Source organism: Lepisosteus platostomus, chromosome 15, assembly GCF_059453375.1.
Source record: "Lepisosteus platostomus isolate fLepPlt1 chromosome 15, fLepPlt1.hap1, whole genome shotgun sequence".
Taxonomy (NCBI): domain Eukaryota; kingdom Metazoa; phylum Chordata; class Actinopteri; order Semionotiformes; family Lepisosteidae; genus Lepisosteus; species Lepisosteus platostomus.
The window spans coordinates 20,756,976-20,776,047 of NC_142625.1; the positions used below are offsets into that span (position 1 = coordinate 20,756,976).

The window sequence follows — 19,072 nt, forward strand, 5'->3', positions numbered from 1 at the left end:
AGCACAAAAGCTCAACATAACTTTCAAATCTGCTTCCTCTCAATGGCCGGTACGTTTCTGCAGGCATGAATAAGAGTCAAACATTCCTTTTCTTCATGTCAGGATGTGTACATTTCCAGCTTGGCAGGTTTTAAAACCTTTCTCCTGGATGCTCAGTGACTTCAGACAATTATGCTGTCCACAAAGTCACATCATCTTGTTAGCAACACTAAGTAAAGGTGTAAGAAATGCCATTTAAAACTTCTGGTTCTGTACAGCTATGCAATGCGTATTTGTGGATGGTATAGTACATAACTTGTACTGCAATGATGCCTTGCATTCAAATCTTTAAAAAACTTCTTCGGAATTACAGCATCAAAGTAGTAGTTACCAGCAACCTTAGATTGAGATTTTTCACACTGCCCTAAGTCTGTACCCAAGCAGCTTTCTGGAACTGTCAAGTCATTATACAGCAACTACAGTGCATCCAACTACTAACAGATGGTGAGAAAAAGAGACACCTGTACACTGAAGATTTATGCATCTCTACAGTGGTGTACACCACAGTTTATTGCAGAACGGTACAGCTCCTCCGCAAAGAAGCTAGCCTGAACTTGCATTGGTACAATAGGGGATAAAAAGCAGATGATAGCATATTTAAAACATAGATCAAGCAAAGCATGGACATGAAATAAAAAAATAACCCTCCTAATCTGACCTAACCCTAACACAGGAAAGCCAGAACCTTAAACTCTTTTACTTCTAACAGTACAAGGATCTTGCCAGTTTCTGTTGGGATTTAAGAAGACAATACTGTAAAACTGCTGCTGCATTTGATAAGTAGAAACACGTACTGTAGCTCGTCTATCACCGACCAAGTGCAGCAGTAACATAATGGTCTTAATAAATTTCCTGCTTACAAGAACCTAGAAGAAGAAAAAAAATCTAACACACATAACTGCAAACAGGAAGGACAAAATGAAGATGTTTGGAACCAGCAGGGTAATGCCACATTGACATTCCAGCTTGCATGGTTACATACAATGAAATTAGGTATTCAGCAGATATCAGTGACTAAGAGTCTGGTAGATTCAAGTGCAGAATGTAAATCAGAGTTCAAAAGAAATTTAGATGTAAGAAGTCTGATATTTGTTTCCAGATACAGTGATTTAAGGTTTGCAGTCAAATCCCAAATCCAGTAAGGCAAATCATTCTTCATGGAGATGCAGTATTACCCCGCTGTGGTCTAGTAATATTCAGCAGAAAGAATTAAGAAGACAAACTTTAGATATCTCACAATTTACTCTTTTTTTCAAGAATACTTGCTTCATAATGACATGAAATGGGTTAAAACTGATCGAAAGAGCAATTCAAGAATCATAAATGTGCTTTATGACAGGCTGTAGAAATCTTTAGGATTGCAAATATAGTTAATCCTTCATCTTACACTAAAAGCGAGGTTATATTCTAAAGAATTGCTGCTTTACTGTCTCTGTACTGAAGATAACACATTCAAGCCAATAGTCTTTTAAATGCTATAACAACAAAAGACAGTAAATGCAGAACATACATGGGTGATAAGAGTTTTACAAATCTGAAAGAATAGGAAGGAACACTGAATATCCTGCAGAAGGATATATTTAAACATGAATGTGCGCACAGGAAACACACATTAAAATTTGGTGCATGACCTCTGACAATCCTACTGGTGCATGCACATAACAAAATGGTTTCGTTTGAGTTATAAAGTTAAAAAATAGAAAGTGTGCTAGAAAAACTATGAAAGTCAGTTAAATGTTATTCCAATTGGAACAAAACTATGAATATATTTCAATTTAATTCTTTAGGAACCCCCTAAAATAGGTGTCATTATAAAAGAAATATGTGCTTCCTCCTTGTCATATCGGGTTCACAAGGAAAATGCAATATTTTCAGTGACAGATTTAAAATTCTGGCCTTAATTAACATCAAAATAAAGTCTGCCTTTGAGAATGCAAGGCAATTTGTAATAAATAAAAAATGGAATACATAGGCACCAATACGCTGTTGTACTTGTTTTCTTTAAACAAACCACTTATATGCTACAAAATATCCAATGAAATACAATTACTTTAATATAGTTTTCTCGTACAACAAACACATCCGCGACAGAATTGCCAACTTCCCTCATCAGTATACAGAGCTGTGAAATGTAGAGGCAGTACGATGTGCTGAGCTTCACTTTCACTATTTTTCCTTTTTCTCAGTCTCTTTCTCTTCGTTAGAGGCTACCTCTGGTAGAGGGGAAGATTCTTCATACCTTGACAAGAAGACAAACAAAACAGGAACACATCAGCACGTGCATCTCATGTCCATCACAGGAAGCTACTCAGCAGGCCAAATTAACAGGTGCAATCCAACACATTAGCTATAGCTGCAAGGCCCAACTTTGGAATTCGAAACCTGTGGACATTCATACCATGCTGTATACCAACAAAAACAACATAATCCACGTCAAATCATAGACTTCTGCTGAAAGAATAAGAAGGGTATAAACTGTTGAGTGAGTGTGATGAACAGACTCACCACGACGTGCTCCATTATAATTATAAAACCTAACACACATACTAAACCCAATACACACTGCCCCACCAACTGTGATAAGTGTAAAAACGAATGAAACTATTTTAAATCAGGAACCTGCAAAAACCTTTAATCTTATGCTCTCCCTATTACGAAATGCTCATTTATCATTAACTGGAATGGCTTACAAGGAATACCTCACAGGGAGAATGAGGATCCACACATGACCTGCTGCATTACCCCAACCAGTCAGAGAGACTCATTGTTTGACACTTTGTGAGCTCCATATGGGCCTCAGGAGAGCTGGCACCCACTGGGGAAGAGATACGGTCTCACTGGCTTGGGTTAGCAAGCAGGTAACAGTCATGTTTCACAGGATGGTGCCGAAGAGCGGGCATGGATAACCTTGTCGACTCAAGCCCACATGATCACGCCAATGCTCAGCTAACTGTGCATCACCGACTGGAGAATCCCAGTGACAGCTGGCCAGTTACCAAACCCAAGCCTGAACTGGCAGCATCTTTACTATACAGCTCAACCGAACCCAAATAGTATCTTTATCCTTTACTGGTCGAGCCACTTGAGAGGACCAGGAGCAAATATTTAAAACTTTTAGATGAAATCAGCCCTAAGGTGGTCTCTGCTGGACACTATAGCAATCTTAGAGCTAGCCCTGAAGGTTGCTTCACCATTACATCGACTAAAAAACTTCAAATGAGTGCTACTGATCTCACTAGGCTAATGTGACTGTGAGTCCCCATGCAGAAGCACACATTAAAAGAACTGAGTTACTTAGGAGCTCTGCTCCCAACAAAGACAGCTCCTTCAACTTGCAGTGATGTCTGCAAGACATAACCTGTTCCTTCAATCAGCACGATGTCAAACAAATGTCTCTGACAGGTGGGCATGACAGAGGAAGATGCCTGCTAGTCCTCATGCTTTCCTTGCAGATTTGCAACAGGGAGACAACATGCAAATTACATACAGAAGGTCCCAAAGCCCAGATTTAGACATAAGGCTCAAAAATTAAGGAGTGCTGTCATGATATATGCACTTTCCTTTTTAAAAAGGAAAAGCGGGTCGACGTGCATTCATAGGCGAAATGAAGGGCACTTGCAGAGCAATGGTAGAAAACTGTCCTTTAAGAATTCAGAACTCATCTCCTCCTCATTGAAAGAATACAAAACTTTAAAACAAACATTTCCTGAGCATTAAAACATTAAACAGGAGAACATTCACAAATCCACAATCGTAAGAAAAACTGACGGTTTGTGAAAATTCAAACTGTGCTAACACTCTCCCGAGTCACATCAGTTCAAATGCAGTTCGGAGGGGAATAAAGTTCCATTCACTGCACATCGCTTCAAATCTGAACTATCTATGAAAAAAGAAACACTGTCCTTAAAAGCCAGTGTGCATGTAAAACAATATTTATTCATTCTCCCAATGAACTGTTGCACAACCCCTTATCAAGCTCAGATCTAAATAAGCGCCGATGAGTGCAATGCATCACAGAATGAGACTGTTACAATAAAATCCAGAGTTCAACAAGCTAAGAAAACAAAGAAACAAAACATAGTACTGACAGGTGGATTCCAACAGCTGAGTGAAATGCCAGTCAGCTGCAAGTCAAAAACGTTTCCAGCGAATAAAAGACATGCTCTCCTTTAATCATCACACTGTTGTTGGCTTAACAGATGAGGTGAATGTAAATGGAACACAAATAAAATAAACCGATTCAGTGAGTTACAGTTCAACATCTTGCATAAGGGGTACAGAAATGCATGCCATCAAAAAAAAGGTTTCATGAATAATAGCGTTTTTCTTGATTACGAAGGCTCTTGGAATAACAAGAGCAATCTTTCAGGAGCTGCTGAGACAGAGAGGATTCATGAAAAACAAGAAACGGAGAAAGCAAAGAGCCAGGGTTGAGATAAAAGGTCTGGAGTGAACAAACTACGCCGAGCCCCAGAACAGCCTTACCAGCCCTCTCCAGCAACACAAAACTCCCAGGGATCCCAAGCCGAAAATCAAGGCAATGGCTGAAGTTTTGCTTCTTCTACAAAAATCCAGATTTCTCCCATTTATCCTTTTCAAATCCTTACAAATGTGATTTACTGTACATATGGCCCTGTGTCAGCACAGGAGGGCAGGAGTGCTGCTGGTGCTGTATTAGCAAGCAGAGAGGGAAGAGAGGAAATAGTACCTGACCAGTCAGATACAGCTGGCACATCTCTGGCCGCTACATAGCGGTGGCATTGTGCCGCCTACGGCGGGGAGAGGAGGATTTTTGCTGCATAGAGTTAGCGAGGCTGGCGGGCGAGCCGGAGACAGTGGGGAAGTGGGTGAGCCGTGGGGTGTGTGGCATGACCTCGGCAGAAGACTCATAGCTGGAGGAGGAGAGGGAACAGAACGACAAGAAGAGCAGGGAAAGGACAAGAGGAGCCAGGAGGAGGAGGAGGAGAACACAGGGCAGAAGAAAACATTTAGGACGCGGCTTCACACCGAGAAAGGGGAAAAGAATATACACATCACATCTTTCTCCGACGCAGACAGAGCTGGGGCTGAACCTATAAATCTAGAAGAGACCTGCGCTTCAGCCGGGCCGGGTGACAGCCAAGGCCCCAGTTGAAACACGGTCACCAGCTCGCTGCTGCCATGGCGATTATCCGAGGATCGGTGGCAGCAGAGGTTCAGGCAGATGAGCGATGTGGGAAAGCCCCCCTCCCCCCTCCCCAAAACTGCAGCAGCTGGACGCGGAGCTGTAGAGTATCGCCTCCACACACGGGGTCCCTGTGCACTGGTGGTCAGACAGCTGCCTGTTTTCACTAAGCTGTTTTGACTATAATCACTCCTTCCTTCTGGCAAATACTTCAAGGGTGCACAAGTCTGACCCTGTCAGTGCAATCCAGGAGCAGGGAAGCTGGATCGCTTTTGGAAGAAAAAAAACAAAACTAAACCACGAAGGACAAAGCTCCAACAAATCTGGTGTTGCTCACAACAGTGTGCATTGATATTATTAGCACTCATCTTTTCTCCCCCTGGGGCGCAGAGGAGGGGAGGAGTTCCAGGGGAAGGCAGTTTGGATGCACGAACAGGGACAAGAGAAGAGGGTGGCCAACAGCTAGCACAGATTTACTCTTTCTGAAATTATCCAGATGTACAGATGTTTTCTACCCTCCTTGGAGGCACAGGGGGTGACCTGTGCTTAATTTAGATGGCATCTATTATCACATATTCTTGCAGTTGTCAGTACCACACAGTGCCACATGCAAAAGAGTTGAGCTGGGACCTGTGCCACCTGCCAATAGGTTTACGCACCTCTCAGAGGCTAGGGGATAGCCGAGACTGAAACCACTGCCAAAACCAATTTCATACGGACATAGGAGCTTTGCTCCCAGTTATATAGACTTATTAAACAGGAGTCTCTCTTCCAACACACAATTCTCAAAGACGAGTTCTAAAGGCTAGTGAAGAAATGCAAAAAAAACAAACAACAACTTACCTGAACATTTCAGTCAGCTCTCCCTTTAAAAGAGCTACCACAACCGGGAATCCAATGCAGGCTGGGACCAGATACAGGAGAGCTGGCTAGAAAACCACAGAGACAGACAGCAATAATCAGGACTCTTCTTTACAGATTTCATTTTACAGCACTACACAGGGCTTCCAAAACTCTCTTTGAATCCACCAGGAGCACAGTACACCACCATACTGATAATGTTCAGTGGGTGCCTCTGGTAAATGTGTATTTTAGACTCAAGCATGTGACACAGTGTGCCCTAAAGGTGAACATGTATTTTTGGAAAATTCCCCCAAGACAGCTTTGTTGCTGTGTAAACTGCAATGTCAGCTTGCAGGAAAGAAAGCAAGGCCTTCCTTTAGTTTCACAGCAAAAGGGAAGCATGTTTTCTCACCTGAGCATGTTTAAAGGTGTGCATGACGAATATAGTCAGGCCCAGGCCGAATATGTAGGCGAAGAAACTGGTATAGAAATAGGTACGGGTGTTCTTTTTCAGACTGGAACAAGGAAAAGAAAACAAATGACAAATTAGATACAATGGTGCATTTAACAAATTTGTGAAAAGGTTAATTTTGCTCATCAATTGCATTGCTTTGTGTAATATTCAAGTAAAACACTTTAACCGTGGATAACGTCAAAGAACATTAATGACATAACATTAATGAAAGGTTCTACTACTGAAAAAAATAAAACTCACCTGACATCAAAACGCAGAAGTAACGCAATAAAGATACCTAAAATCGAAGAATTAACAGTTAAACATTACAATGCTACATAATAACAATTGAAGACTGCCCTCTAGTGGAAATAGTGAATATACCCCAATCTTTCAACAACCCCCTTTTTACACAGCCATCTGGTGGATGAACAGAAAAATCACCATGAATGAGGAAGAATTTATAGAATGCAAATTATGCAGTATAAACCAGCATTTGCTTCTGCTTTTAAAAGGCAGAGAAGTGAAAAATGAAACTGAATTCATCAGTTAAAAACTTTGCTCACAGGTTTACACATCTAAAAGAAGGAAAAACAGAACTGCTAGAGTACAGTTGGATATATATTACCTGGGATCACAATGTCACCCAGACCTAGCATGGCAAAGTTGCTGGCTTCTAGGCCTTTCTCCAGGAGATCCTGGGGGAAAACCACTGTGAAGAGAGTAACAGACAACCTTCAGAGAACCTTCAGTCTTAATTCACAACTATTCCCTCTATCCTCCTGAACAAAACTACCAAACCCAATCCAACCAATGCAAGACTTTAAAGTGATGTTCCGGGTTAAAACATGAAAATTTGCCATGCACACAAAACATGGAAAAACTACAAGTTACAAAAACATAATAGAAAGGTCCAGAACTAAGCAGGGCAAGGTTTAACACTCCGGTGATACTGCATGTCAAAAGCGTAGGTCTGTAACCCGCATATAATTAGGGAATGAAACCTCTCTCCTTTCGGAAAGCACATCAACTCCAGGGCTGGCAGGAGCTATCAGACTCCCTCCTGAACTTTCAGACTCAGTTTGGAGTACAGTTTAGACTCTCACTGTGACCTTGATCTGCCCTTCAGCACTAACTGCGACAACAGGGTGGTTGTCAGCATATGGAAATGTTGCTTTGTCCAACTCCTGGTTCTACTGAGCAAAGTTAAAACAGCATTTTACATCATTCAGCCCAAAAACCAACACGGAAAACTAGTCAAAACATTTCCACCTTTACGAGCAGAAGAAAAGGCTTGACTTTTAATACCTACATTTAATTGGTGCTTCAAATGACTTGGCCACTGTCACCATAACATTGGTCCCAAAAACCTGGAAAAGGCACATTACATGGAAGACACTTCTGTTAATTCCACTAAACACATCTGGCCTTGAACAACTTTTTTTTGCATTAAACCACTTAAATTCGAAAAATACCATACTATTTCTATTTCATAGAAATACTAGAAAAATAAATACGAAAAGAATTCTGCAAAAAAACATCAAAAACATACCTTGTTCAAATTTATTGGTAATCTTTTTTCTTTAGATAACATATTTTTTGGTGTTTTGCAATACTTTCCCAATACTTCAATGCTCACCTAAAAGATTGTTCACGTAGTCACTTCTTTCTTAGATGTGACTCTAAGGTCTTAGGCAAGAACGTTCTGCACTTACCCAGAAGACATCATATACAAAGAGGCCTCCCAGGAGGATGCAGCCAGTGCTGACATTGTTGAGATGCAGCAGCTCCACTCCATTGAGAGCAAAAGCCAACCCAAAGAGATTGTTGGCAATCCAGTGCTGCAATACAGGTGCAATAATTATAAGCTGGTTCTAATCGTGTGATCCATGAGGAAATTAGATATATAGTCTGATTATGCACACTCTCCAATCGTCATCTCCAAAGAAGGACTTAAACACAAGTGATAAGCATTAATTCCCAGGCTACTGCCCCTACCCCAGCTCTAAATACAACTGCTTTTATTTCACACTCTGCAATGTTTACTTAGCATTTGCCTGTCATTAGTGTATTCCAGCTGAGCACACAAAGTCTGGACTTTAAAAGCATCTGGACTTGCTGTGCTAATGTAACCAAATATTCTAGTATACAGAATGTTATGTTGAATTGAAATATTTCATTTTAAGGGCTCTCCGCTTTTGCGATTCCCACTTCCATAACTGATTGCTAACTGATTACAGTAGCCCACATTTTCTAGAGGTTAGGGAACAAAGTCTTAATTTCTTGTGTACAACTTGTGCACTACTCACTGTACTGATCGTGTTGTATGTATTGTATTATTATTATTATTGTATCATTTGTTACACTGTGTCTGTGTAAAGCTGCTGTTGCACTACAATTTCCCTCACGGGATCAATAAAGTATCTAAACGATCAACCAAATAACTTTGCCTGTACATTTCCTCTATGTTCAATTTGACAAGGCTGTTAAGTGCCATATCACCCTGCAACTCTCAACTGGCAACCCACTGAAGCTAAGCAGGTGTGAGCCTGGTCAGCACCTGGATGGGAGACCTCCCGGGAAAAACGAAGGTTGCTGCTGGAAGAGGTGTTAGTGGGGCCAGCAGGGGGCTCTCACCCTGCGGTACATTTGGGTCCTAATGCCCCAGTATAGTGACGGGGACACTATACTGTAAACAGGCGCCGTCCCTCTGGTGAGACATAAAACCGAGGTCCTGACTCTCTGTGGTCATTAAAAATCCCAGGGCATCTCTCGGGAAAAAAAGTAGGCGTGTAACCCCGGCGTCCTGGCCAAATTTTCCATTGGCCCTTATCTATCATGGCCTCCTAATAATCCCCCACTATGAATTGGCTTCATTACTCTGCTCTCCTCCCCACTGATAGCTGATGTGTGGTGAGCGTTCTGGCGCACTATGGCTGCCGTCGCATCATCCAGGTGGATGCTGCACATTGGTGGTGGTGGGGGGAATCTCCATTACCTATAAAGTGCTTTGAGTGGAGTGTCCAGAAAAAGCGCTATATAGGTGTAAGCAATCATTATTATTAAGGAGACAATGCCATCTGGTGGTGAGTAGCTGGAGTAGCTGTGTTCCTCTTTCAGGACTAAATTTTTAAAATAAAATATGGTTGCAGCTGTGTGAGTGAAAAAAATGTTGGTGCTTTTTACCTTTTTGAGGACGTACCAAACTCCAACCACACTGCTGAAGCAAAGGCACACAAGATCTTTGGTATCAAACTCATAATTGACAATTTCTGAAACAAAGTACAAAGACACACCACTTAACATACAAAAATTTTACAATGTAACCCACATAGCAATTATTTTGATACGTGTTCCAAAATGACCTTCTCTTTTCTGGAACTGTGTTTTAATGGGAATCTAGACCTGCTATGCATGATTATCACAAACCTTTTAATTTCAATATTTGTTATTTTATTCCATCATGCAGAACAGTGCTACGGTGTGAATTTTGTATTATAATAACTACATGGTATTTATACACTCACCAAAACATCCTTTTAGCAAAACAAAAAGGTTAAAGACTTGCAATCAAATTAAGTTTTGCATATGCTTGGTAAAACATTAAAAGACAACTATTACATTGTATAAGACGTTCAGGTGGAAGAAGGCTCCACGGCCGAAAAGTTGTGTTTTCTCTCTTCTTTTTTTTCAGCATGGAATAAACCTATTACTTGTTCCATTGTATAAGAATACTGTTGAAATGTTTTTTAAAATTGATGCTGTGTACGATCTATAAAACCCAAGAGCTTCCGCCAGTGCCAGTGAAGTGCATGCATGCAATCTCTCAACACTGGATTAGACTGTACACAACACTAGTCTCCACCTGGATGATAAAATGTAGACATAATGGGACTGGATATGGAACCCAGATATCCATTTCAGGAGTGAACCAAGTTCTTTATTTTTGTCATTTAAATGCACAGTGTTTTTACTTGTTTTATCCAGGCAATTTACTTTTTAATACATTGTGACTGTGTAATTAGTGTTAACAATTTGAGAACATACCTTAAATTGTTAAGTGCTTTCAGGTTTTGGACAGTTAAACAGGCTAAAGTAAGCAAACAACCATTTCATCAAAGGATTAAATGATCAAATGTACAAAAGGTCCGTAATATATATGGCACCACATCATTCTAATATTTTGTAGATTCTTACCCTCTTTGTTTTCCCCAGATCCCTGGGTGAATAGCAGCTGATACTGCTTATTTGGGAAGTTTGCAGGAAATATCTTGTTCATGAAGGGACTGGAAAACAAATAAGTTCATTAAGATATTAAAAAAAAAACATTTATTTTCATAAACTATAGTACTCAAATGAATATTTTCTCCCTTTCTCTGAAGTTAAAGGTTCATACAATCTTCCCAGTGATCAATTTCATACTTTGCTCAATCCTGTATATCACACTTTAAACACTGCACTTCTGTTACAATCAAGTCAAGATTTCATTTAACACCTACATCAAACTGCTCGGTCAAAAACAAATTTCAGGATTTTTTTTTAAAAGTCATACAAGTAAATATGTCAGTATTCAACTCCTGCTCTGGAAGGATTCAAGGTCTACACAGACTTTAAGGACTATTAGTGCTTGTCGTTATAGTCTTTTACAAGTAATAGACTTCCAGGTTTTTTTAAATAAGAACTTACCTGATAGTGTGTGACAGCGCTAAAATCCCCAACACAAAGAAGTACATCGATAGTAGCAAATTGATGTACTCTTGAGAAAATATCTGAAGGAAACAGAAAAATTACGTCAGTACATTAATATGACAAAAAAGCAAATATGCATCTTCGTACTTGTTCCCCCATTTTGCCCACCAGCTGTTGTATTACTGATGTTAAATGGACAAACCCAGCCATACTCTTCAATGATGGTTCATCCCTTCCACAACCAGTTCTAGAGTGAAGACCTGCCTTACATGAACAAGTTGTTAATAGGTCATACCAGGCTTTCTCAAAGCACCAAAGACAACCACTAAACCATAAAAAGCAGACTTTCTACTTTTCCAATTTATATTTTAAATACTACGCAAGTACAGTAATCCCTCAGTATTCGAATTTTCAATTTCCTACCTGTTTTTTTTTCCATTTAACTTGCAGCGTTTCACTCTAGCTCATAAAGCATTGCTGAGATTCTTGTTTGCATATGTTCTCAGATGAGGAATTTACTTTTTATTATATTTTAACATTTCTATAATTAAGGTTCGTGTTAAAAAGGTTTCCATATAAAAGAATAATGTTTATGCATTTGCTAATGACTTTAATGATGTAACTACTGCACAATAAACAAGCAGGCATGTTATTTTTCTCCTATCTATTGTTTATGCATCGGCTAATGACTTGAAGCATGTTACTCGAATAGCTATCCAGGGTTGTTACTGTTTTCAGACCATTCTGTACTGCATCAAGGTGGAGCCTGAGTGTCTAAGGAAGCGTTTAAATTCAGGAACCAATCAGAGATTATAACCCGGGACATAATCAGAATTTGATTTGTTATACACTTTCAAGCAGTTTTCGAGGTTCAAATTAAATTCATATGACGAGGGTTACTGTAAACCAAAATTGCAGAGGAACAACTGCTTCAATCCAAAGGTGGGTCATGAAGAGTGACTACTTTAATACCCACTGTCTATTGCCTAATCAACAGTCAAGATAGATATTAAACCTAAGGTGTTGCTCCTGCCAGAAGTCTACGGAATATTTCCAACTCAAGACAGTGATGCTCCCAGTGTTCTGAGTTGCCTCAGAGAGAAATGAGAGGTAATGACAGGCAAGCGAGAACTATATTTTCTTTTAAATTGAAGTTAAATCTGTTTAAATGTTCACAGAACTCCCTAAGGTCAGAGACCAGATAGTGCTGTTCCAAATTACCTTATCTTATAAATTCCCATTTAGTAAACTCCTGTGACTATGAGGTTTTCTGACAGGGTTACTTTGAATGTCCCTTTTAATAAAACAGTGCCCCCTTTAATGTGGAGGTGTAGTTAAGTCTGTTGGTCACTTCTTGTTTATTCTGGCCACAAGATGTGCTAATGAGGATATAGTACTCATATAAATGATGAAAAATTTCTCTCTTCTGTGCATCCTTATTTAGTTTTTATGCTGTACTGATTAAGGAATTAAAGTGTTTTTGTTGCCGATTATCCATTTCGGTCTTAACGGAAGGGTGACTTTCAACTCCAAGTCTGCTCCAGGCAGGAGCCTCCAGCATGCACAGTTCCAGCAGCAGTGCGTGTGTGAAGACACAACCCACACGGGCGGTTACTGTCGGCTACACTGACACACATACAAGTTGTGAAATACTCTAAAAAGACTAACAGGGCCCCGTTAGTCATCCATCTTCAGATATTGCCTTTACGTTTCTTATGACGCGTCTCGTCCGGCCTGTCCAAAAGGCAAGCAATAAAGAGACACAGGCTTACTTTGAAAAAGATGTACAGCCCAAACAGAGTGCAGCTGGCAATGATGGGGAATCTGGCCGCGTCTCGGCTGGTGATGGTTTCTGGCATGTCCGAGGAGTTCTGAGGAGAGGACAGAGAGACAAGGGAAATGGTCTAAATGTGCATAAACCTCCACTGAAGAAAGTGGTTTAAATGATCTACATTGTTTTCATTAAATATGTAACAGGCTTCCCCACCATCATTTTTTGCCCATGATCTTTGTCCTTACACTTTCTGTACCTCCACAAGGCTCCTCCTCCCCCCATCTTCTCAAGTGATCTATTTACTTGTCTTTGCCAGTCTCTTTTCCACTATTTACCAGTCTTACTGACATCACAGTCCCTGGAGGCTGCAACTCACAGGAACGGCAGGGGTGACCATACTAAAGAATCCATGGATACCTAAGGCATCATTTCTATTAAAATAGAAAATCTGTTCTTTCTACATCTGGTGATTCTTTATGCAGATCCCTATTGGACAGGAGCCTTCTGGAGACAACATTCCAAAAGAGAAAAAGAAATGCAAACTGCACGTTGATTGCTTTGGTTTCGAGTTACCGGATATCATTTTTAGTTTGTGCACACAGATCCTTCTCGTACAATATGCACCTACACTGATATGAAACTCAACTGCTGCACATGATATGTCATTGCAAATTCCACAGGGTTTCGTTTGTAAAATTAGAACAGCCTTCACAAACTAGGTCACATTATTACGGGTAACAAAAACCACTGGGGAGCAAGAAAGAGGTCCTTTTTCAAGGGGAACGTGTCATTTGAATTTCACTCCAGTGGCGCTGCTTCTCTGTAAAGACCCATGACTCGTAAAGACCACAAGAGCTGTTTTTTTGTGAGCTTGCACACCTGTAGAGCTCTCGACCACAAAAGTGGTGAGTGAGGCGCCAACAGAAACTTGACCATACTTGTCGCTGCCCTGAAGCAAAAATACTCAACAAATGTAGGGGCTAGAAACAAGCACACCCATGAACCTGCCTAAAAGCACACATAAAAGATCATCTGGGGTCTAAGACTTATTTGGTAAGTTACACTCCAGGTAAGTACTTCAGGTGTAAATTCCATTATCAGCAGGCCTTTCCAAAGAATTAACTTACAGTATACAATTTCCTACAATACTGACAAGTTCATTTTTGAAAAATGAAAGGTGTTTCTCCTCATCTGGCTGTGTGGGTCTTTCTAAACCTGGAAGACTAAACTCGGCTGAGGATCTCCAGTCTGTGGAGACATTCATGTGGAATGGTGAGAGTAATCCGAGCCCGATTGTTGTTTCACAAACCTAAGGGAAAGCCCATATAAACATTTCCAATGTTGGTTAGACTCACCCCCACATTGTGTCGATTAATTCCACAACGTGCTCTGTGCACATGACATGAAAACAGAACTACGTCACCATACATCAGCCACATAATCTTGCAGACCAAAACACAGTATCGCACAAATGAAAGACCCAGTTTGCTTTCCCCTTTTCTTACATGTACACTACTTTTTATGTGTTAATTGTGAAATTAACTGACTTGTCTTACAATCAAAACATTTACAGGCACATTCTTACTTTCCCTTCTTGAAAGTGATCCCTTTACAGAAAGAAAAATGCATCAACAATGGTTAAGATACTTAAACACACCCATTTAACTCAAATATATCAACTTTACACAGACTTAGGGATCAATACAGACAGTCAACATTGAAAATCCCCTATTAATTTAGTTATGTGCTAGCAGTGCTAATACTCACTCTGGACTCATTAGCCCAATCATTTTCAGGAGGCACCTATGGAACAAGTGTATAGAAATTAAAGCACTGGACTTTCTTAGACGCAATTGACATACTTCCTGAAGCAGAACCAGAAGCCAATAAACTCAATGCACCCAACACAGTAACCTCTAAGCTTCAGAGTAAATTAAGAGAATCCACACATCTCCCTTTAGAGAATGTTAAAAGTTTGCTAGCTTTAGTCATCCCAGAAAAAAGGCAATGTTATTGCACCTCACAGGCCAGCTTTACATGACTAAAAAAATACCTTCTGAAACCCTGTTAGTCCACAAGCATCATGCACACAAATGGGGAAAAACAACTATTGAAGACACCGTTGCTTGGATTATATAAGCAACCCATTGATGGTATGTTGTGGGGGCCTCTTTCTTCAAATTATGCTTTAAGGGGAAAGGAAATCCTAGCTAGAGCAGCTATCTACGGTTTTAATAAATGCTTCATGAGGATTAATTAGCCAGGCAATGAGGGTGTCTACGTACTGGTATCGTAAGTTAGAAAAGAACTATGCACAGTGCATCAATAAGAATGTTTGATTAGTGCTGTTGTGTTCATCGCTAAAACTCGGTGCTTGTTTGTGCAGAAAAGCATAATTCATTCAATGTGTTGAACATTCGCCCTTTCACAAGTGATGAGGTCCGCGAATAAGAGCGCTTCCCGCAGGAAATATTGTGCTTTTGAGACGCCCCGGTTGTCTTTACGCCTGATGCCGTTTCCTAGTATCCTAACAATCTGGTTACAAGAGGACTTTATGTACCACGGAAGTTTTCCATTCTGGAGAATTTTCCCCCTTCTTAGTGTCGGTCCAATAAAGCCTCAGTTCCTGCTGTGATCATCTTCGACTGAAACACTAAAATAAAAATGCAGCAAACCAGTGCTTACGGATGAGGCCTGTTCTTTTGCAATAACGGCTGTATATCTCCCAAGTTAAGCGCCTTGCTGTTGAAAATATTTTTGCACGTAATACACATTTCTTTCGCTGTCTGGGTGTTTTTGCAATACTGCAGCGTGTTTTAATGTTATAAATAAAGCCGAAAACCCACCAGATGGAACAATAAAGCCTTCAATAGAGTCGTCATGCTAATCGTAAACCCATCTTGATAAAAAGCTCATTTGTTCTCAAAACACCATACCTTGCTCTTGGCACAGCTGACTGACCGCAGCGCTCCGAAGAAGATGGGGAGCAGGGCCATAAATACGAGGCTTCCATATGCCAAAGCCGTGCCTTCAGGTGTCGAAACAAACTTGGCTACCGTGGCATTGGTGGAGTCGGTTCCATTGGAGACATTGGCATTTAGACTGTCAAGCGCCGGAGAAGCGGATTCACTGGAAAATGTCGATCCCTGGTCGACATCGGCCATGTTTACGTGCAATGCTCAGATGTCAAAATGATCAAAATATATCTGTCAGACTACACACGAGCAGGTCTTAATTACTGTTATAGTATTACTAACCGCTACACCTCTATCACTGCCCATTTACTAAGGCCACGTTTCTTAACTCCGGGAACTGACATCACTACCGGGTATCATTCAGCTGGAGGCGGGGAGTAGGAAAGGGAAGTTACGTCAGAGATCTCCATGACAACCGCGTAACGCCGAGCCCGGCGCAAAACCAGCGATTTATTCAAATCTTTAAAATACTACAGTTGATTCCCTAATATTTTTCAACGCAACTTGATGATAACTCCAGAAGGGTTTTCTGACTGTCTATGAAGTCACAATTAAATTGAAATACATTTTCGTTAGCTTTCTTTTCAGTTTTAGAATGAATTCGTTGATTGCAAAGATGAATGGCATCCCTGTAATTTACTCTAATGTAATGTACTCTTAGCAGAGTACAGCCTGAGCAAGCTGTGTCCTGTTTGTATTAGGCCAGATCACCATGTCCAACTGGTCACTGGTCTCAGTCATCGGTGAGAAGGTCTTTATGGTACAAAGTGTTAACTCTGCAGTTGTACATACAGTGCAGATTAAATATCATTTCTTTTTCAGGTACTCAAAACAGGAACAGCACAAACAACTGCCAACATCTTTATAACGGACAATGTATAACGGACATCGATAGGGTTAATCCAGGAAACTGTTTCATATTTAGTACTGAGCGAGGGATATGGGTTTACAGTGGTGAGAACAGAAAACACTTTCCACAAAGAGCTCAGGGTGTATGTGTAGGTCCAAATGTCTTGAATGGGCACATTCAAGAAATGGCTGGGCAAATAGTTAATTTAACTGAAATACCAAACTCAAACTACCACAAGAGCAAAATTAATAGGGCAGCCTCTTCTCGTTTCAGCATTTCTTACGGCGTATTTCAATCAAACAGCAGGTGTCACTGTTACATAACTTGGTGGCACGTAACAAACAATAGTCGTCTGACGTAAAACAGCATAGATTCTTAGGTTATCAGGAAACCAAATTGTTAGCTATATCACATGCACAGTTTTATTAACGCAATTATAAATTCTGCAAGAAATTTGGCACAAATGAATTATGATTTGCCTACATATTTATCGTAAATTCCGTATCTGGGGTTTCGTTATTTTCAGGTTCCAAACAATTCCTTGGTATAAATTGTAACAATTGTAGCAAGCAACCTAAGGCGATCAATTATATCTACAATGTGCTAAACCCCTGTGTTGACAACAATACGTGTACAACATAGTTATTAATCCAATACTGCTCTTGGGAAAGTCAGATATGTTTCTTTTTAATAGTTTTGATGGTAATTTAATCTCTGAGTCTCAACGATCTGAACATAAGATGATGTTCCGCGTCTTTTTCAACTCTTCCTTGAGGGAAAGATAACTCAAACTCCGTTCCAGGAGAGCCTAGTGTCGTCAAATTTCAGCTTCACTTGAGCTTAGTTACTTATTTAGTTTAATTATTTAATTGACTGCATCCAGTCGGGCTTTACGACTTTTTATAGGTACATACAAGTTTGAGGAAATGAATGATTTGAGCAGTCGACTATTTTTTTTAATCTAGTAACAGTCTAAATACAATAAAACAAAACTATTTTTTTTGTTGACTACTCGTGTTAAAACAAAAACCTTAAAACAGTAAATTGAGATTGTGAATGTGTTCAGTAAAATGTTTCCTCTTGTATTTTAAGATACAGATTTAGATGCACAGAAAATCCGATGGGGATTTTATACACCTTTTTTGTTCGAGTTTTGAAGTTAAAGTTGTTTTTGGCATGTTAGGGTGAGTCCTGTTTAAACAGGAATATATATGTGACAGGAGAATTGACATCAAACTTAGGAAACGCTTCATTCCAGGCAATGTTTCTCAGATCTCCGTGGATTAAAAGAAATTTTCCATTGCAACAAAAATAAAGTAAAACAAAGAGGTTCAACTCAGATAAGACCAATTTCAGTTAGCAATACCGAGAACCATTTTGATCTATTATATATTATATTTGAAAAACAATCAATATCAATAAACATATGAGAATTCATTAGATGTGAATAAAGCTAAGACAAGACGCACGCCAACAAGTTAATAATCTGTGACATAAACCTGTGGTTGTAATGTACGTAAAATCGTCGTGAATGTAAGATCTATGGTTTTTATTTTTTAAAGGCACGTTTTCCTTTTATTTCCCTACCGTGACCTAACTGCGTAACCATCGCGACAAGCCCTCAGCAGCATGTCATAAAAAGGGACCCCATGTATATCGCATGTATATCGCGGCAGTTTATATAACGACTGGCGCCTTGCTTCCATGCCACCCCGGCACCACTGTCATATCTGGACTTGATATACCAAGATAGGACGTGTCGCGATATATGAACTTTGAGTCACGACATGGGGTCAGCATATCCTGTCAGGGTATGTCCTATCGCGATATATGAACTCCATGTCGCGATATGGGGGGTGGGCATTTTATTGGAGCTTGTCATATCGCGATATAGGTCCTTTCATGTCGCGGCATGGGGCGGGGCATTTTTGCCGGGGTATGTCATATCGCGATATGCGGGCTTCATGTCGCGACATAGGCGTGGCAGTTTGCGTCATATCGCGATATGTGGACTCCATGTCGCGATATGGGGGTGGGCGTTTTGGCTGGACATGTCATATCGCGATATAGGGCCTTTCATGTCGCGACATGGGGAGGGGCATTTTTGCCGGGGTATGTCATATCGCGATATGCGGGCTTCATGTCGCGACATGGGCGCGGGTGACGTTTGTCATATCGCGATATGTGGACTCCGTGTCGCGGCATGGGGGTGGGCGTTTTGTCGGGGGCACGCCATATCGCGATATATGACAGTGATGCGCCAGTCGCAATGGGTATCGCGATG

At 40.4% G+C, this 19,072-nt stretch overlaps 1 protein-coding gene across 3 annotated transcripts; it reads right to left on the bottom strand.

Annotated features, from left to right (window-relative positions):
* Nucleotides 1-514: 514 nt before the first annotated feature.
* On the bottom strand, nt 515-16,304 carry hm13 (histocompatibility (minor) 13). 3 transcript variants are annotated; one of them, XM_088607781.1, is made up of 14 exons: nt 15,900-16,304; nt 14,731-14,766; nt 12,962-13,060; nt 11,187-11,269; nt 10,698-10,786; nt 9,687-9,772; nt 8,216-8,341; nt 7,813-7,870; nt 7,129-7,212; nt 6,762-6,798; nt 6,459-6,561; nt 6,047-6,132; nt 4,748-4,931; nt 515-2,278 (listed from the first exon to the last, which is right to left on the bottom strand). In XM_088607781.1, exons 1-13 carry the CDS (start codon nt 16,125-16,127, stop codon nt 4,784-4,786), a joined length of 1,263 nt encoding a protein of 420 aa, XP_088463907.1. In that variant the 5' UTR covers nt 16,128-16,304; the 3' UTR covers nt 515-2,278; nt 4,748-4,783. The 3 variants fall into 3 exon arrangements, with proteins under 3 accessions (XP_088463907.1, XP_088463908.1, XP_088463909.1); XM_088607782.1 differs by lacking the exon at nt 14,731-14,766 and having other exon boundaries at nt 15,900-16,301; XM_088607783.1 differs by lacking the exon at nt 4,748-4,931 and having other exon boundaries at nt 15,900-16,301.
* Between the last annotated feature and the right edge of the window lie 2,768 nt (nt 16,305-19,072).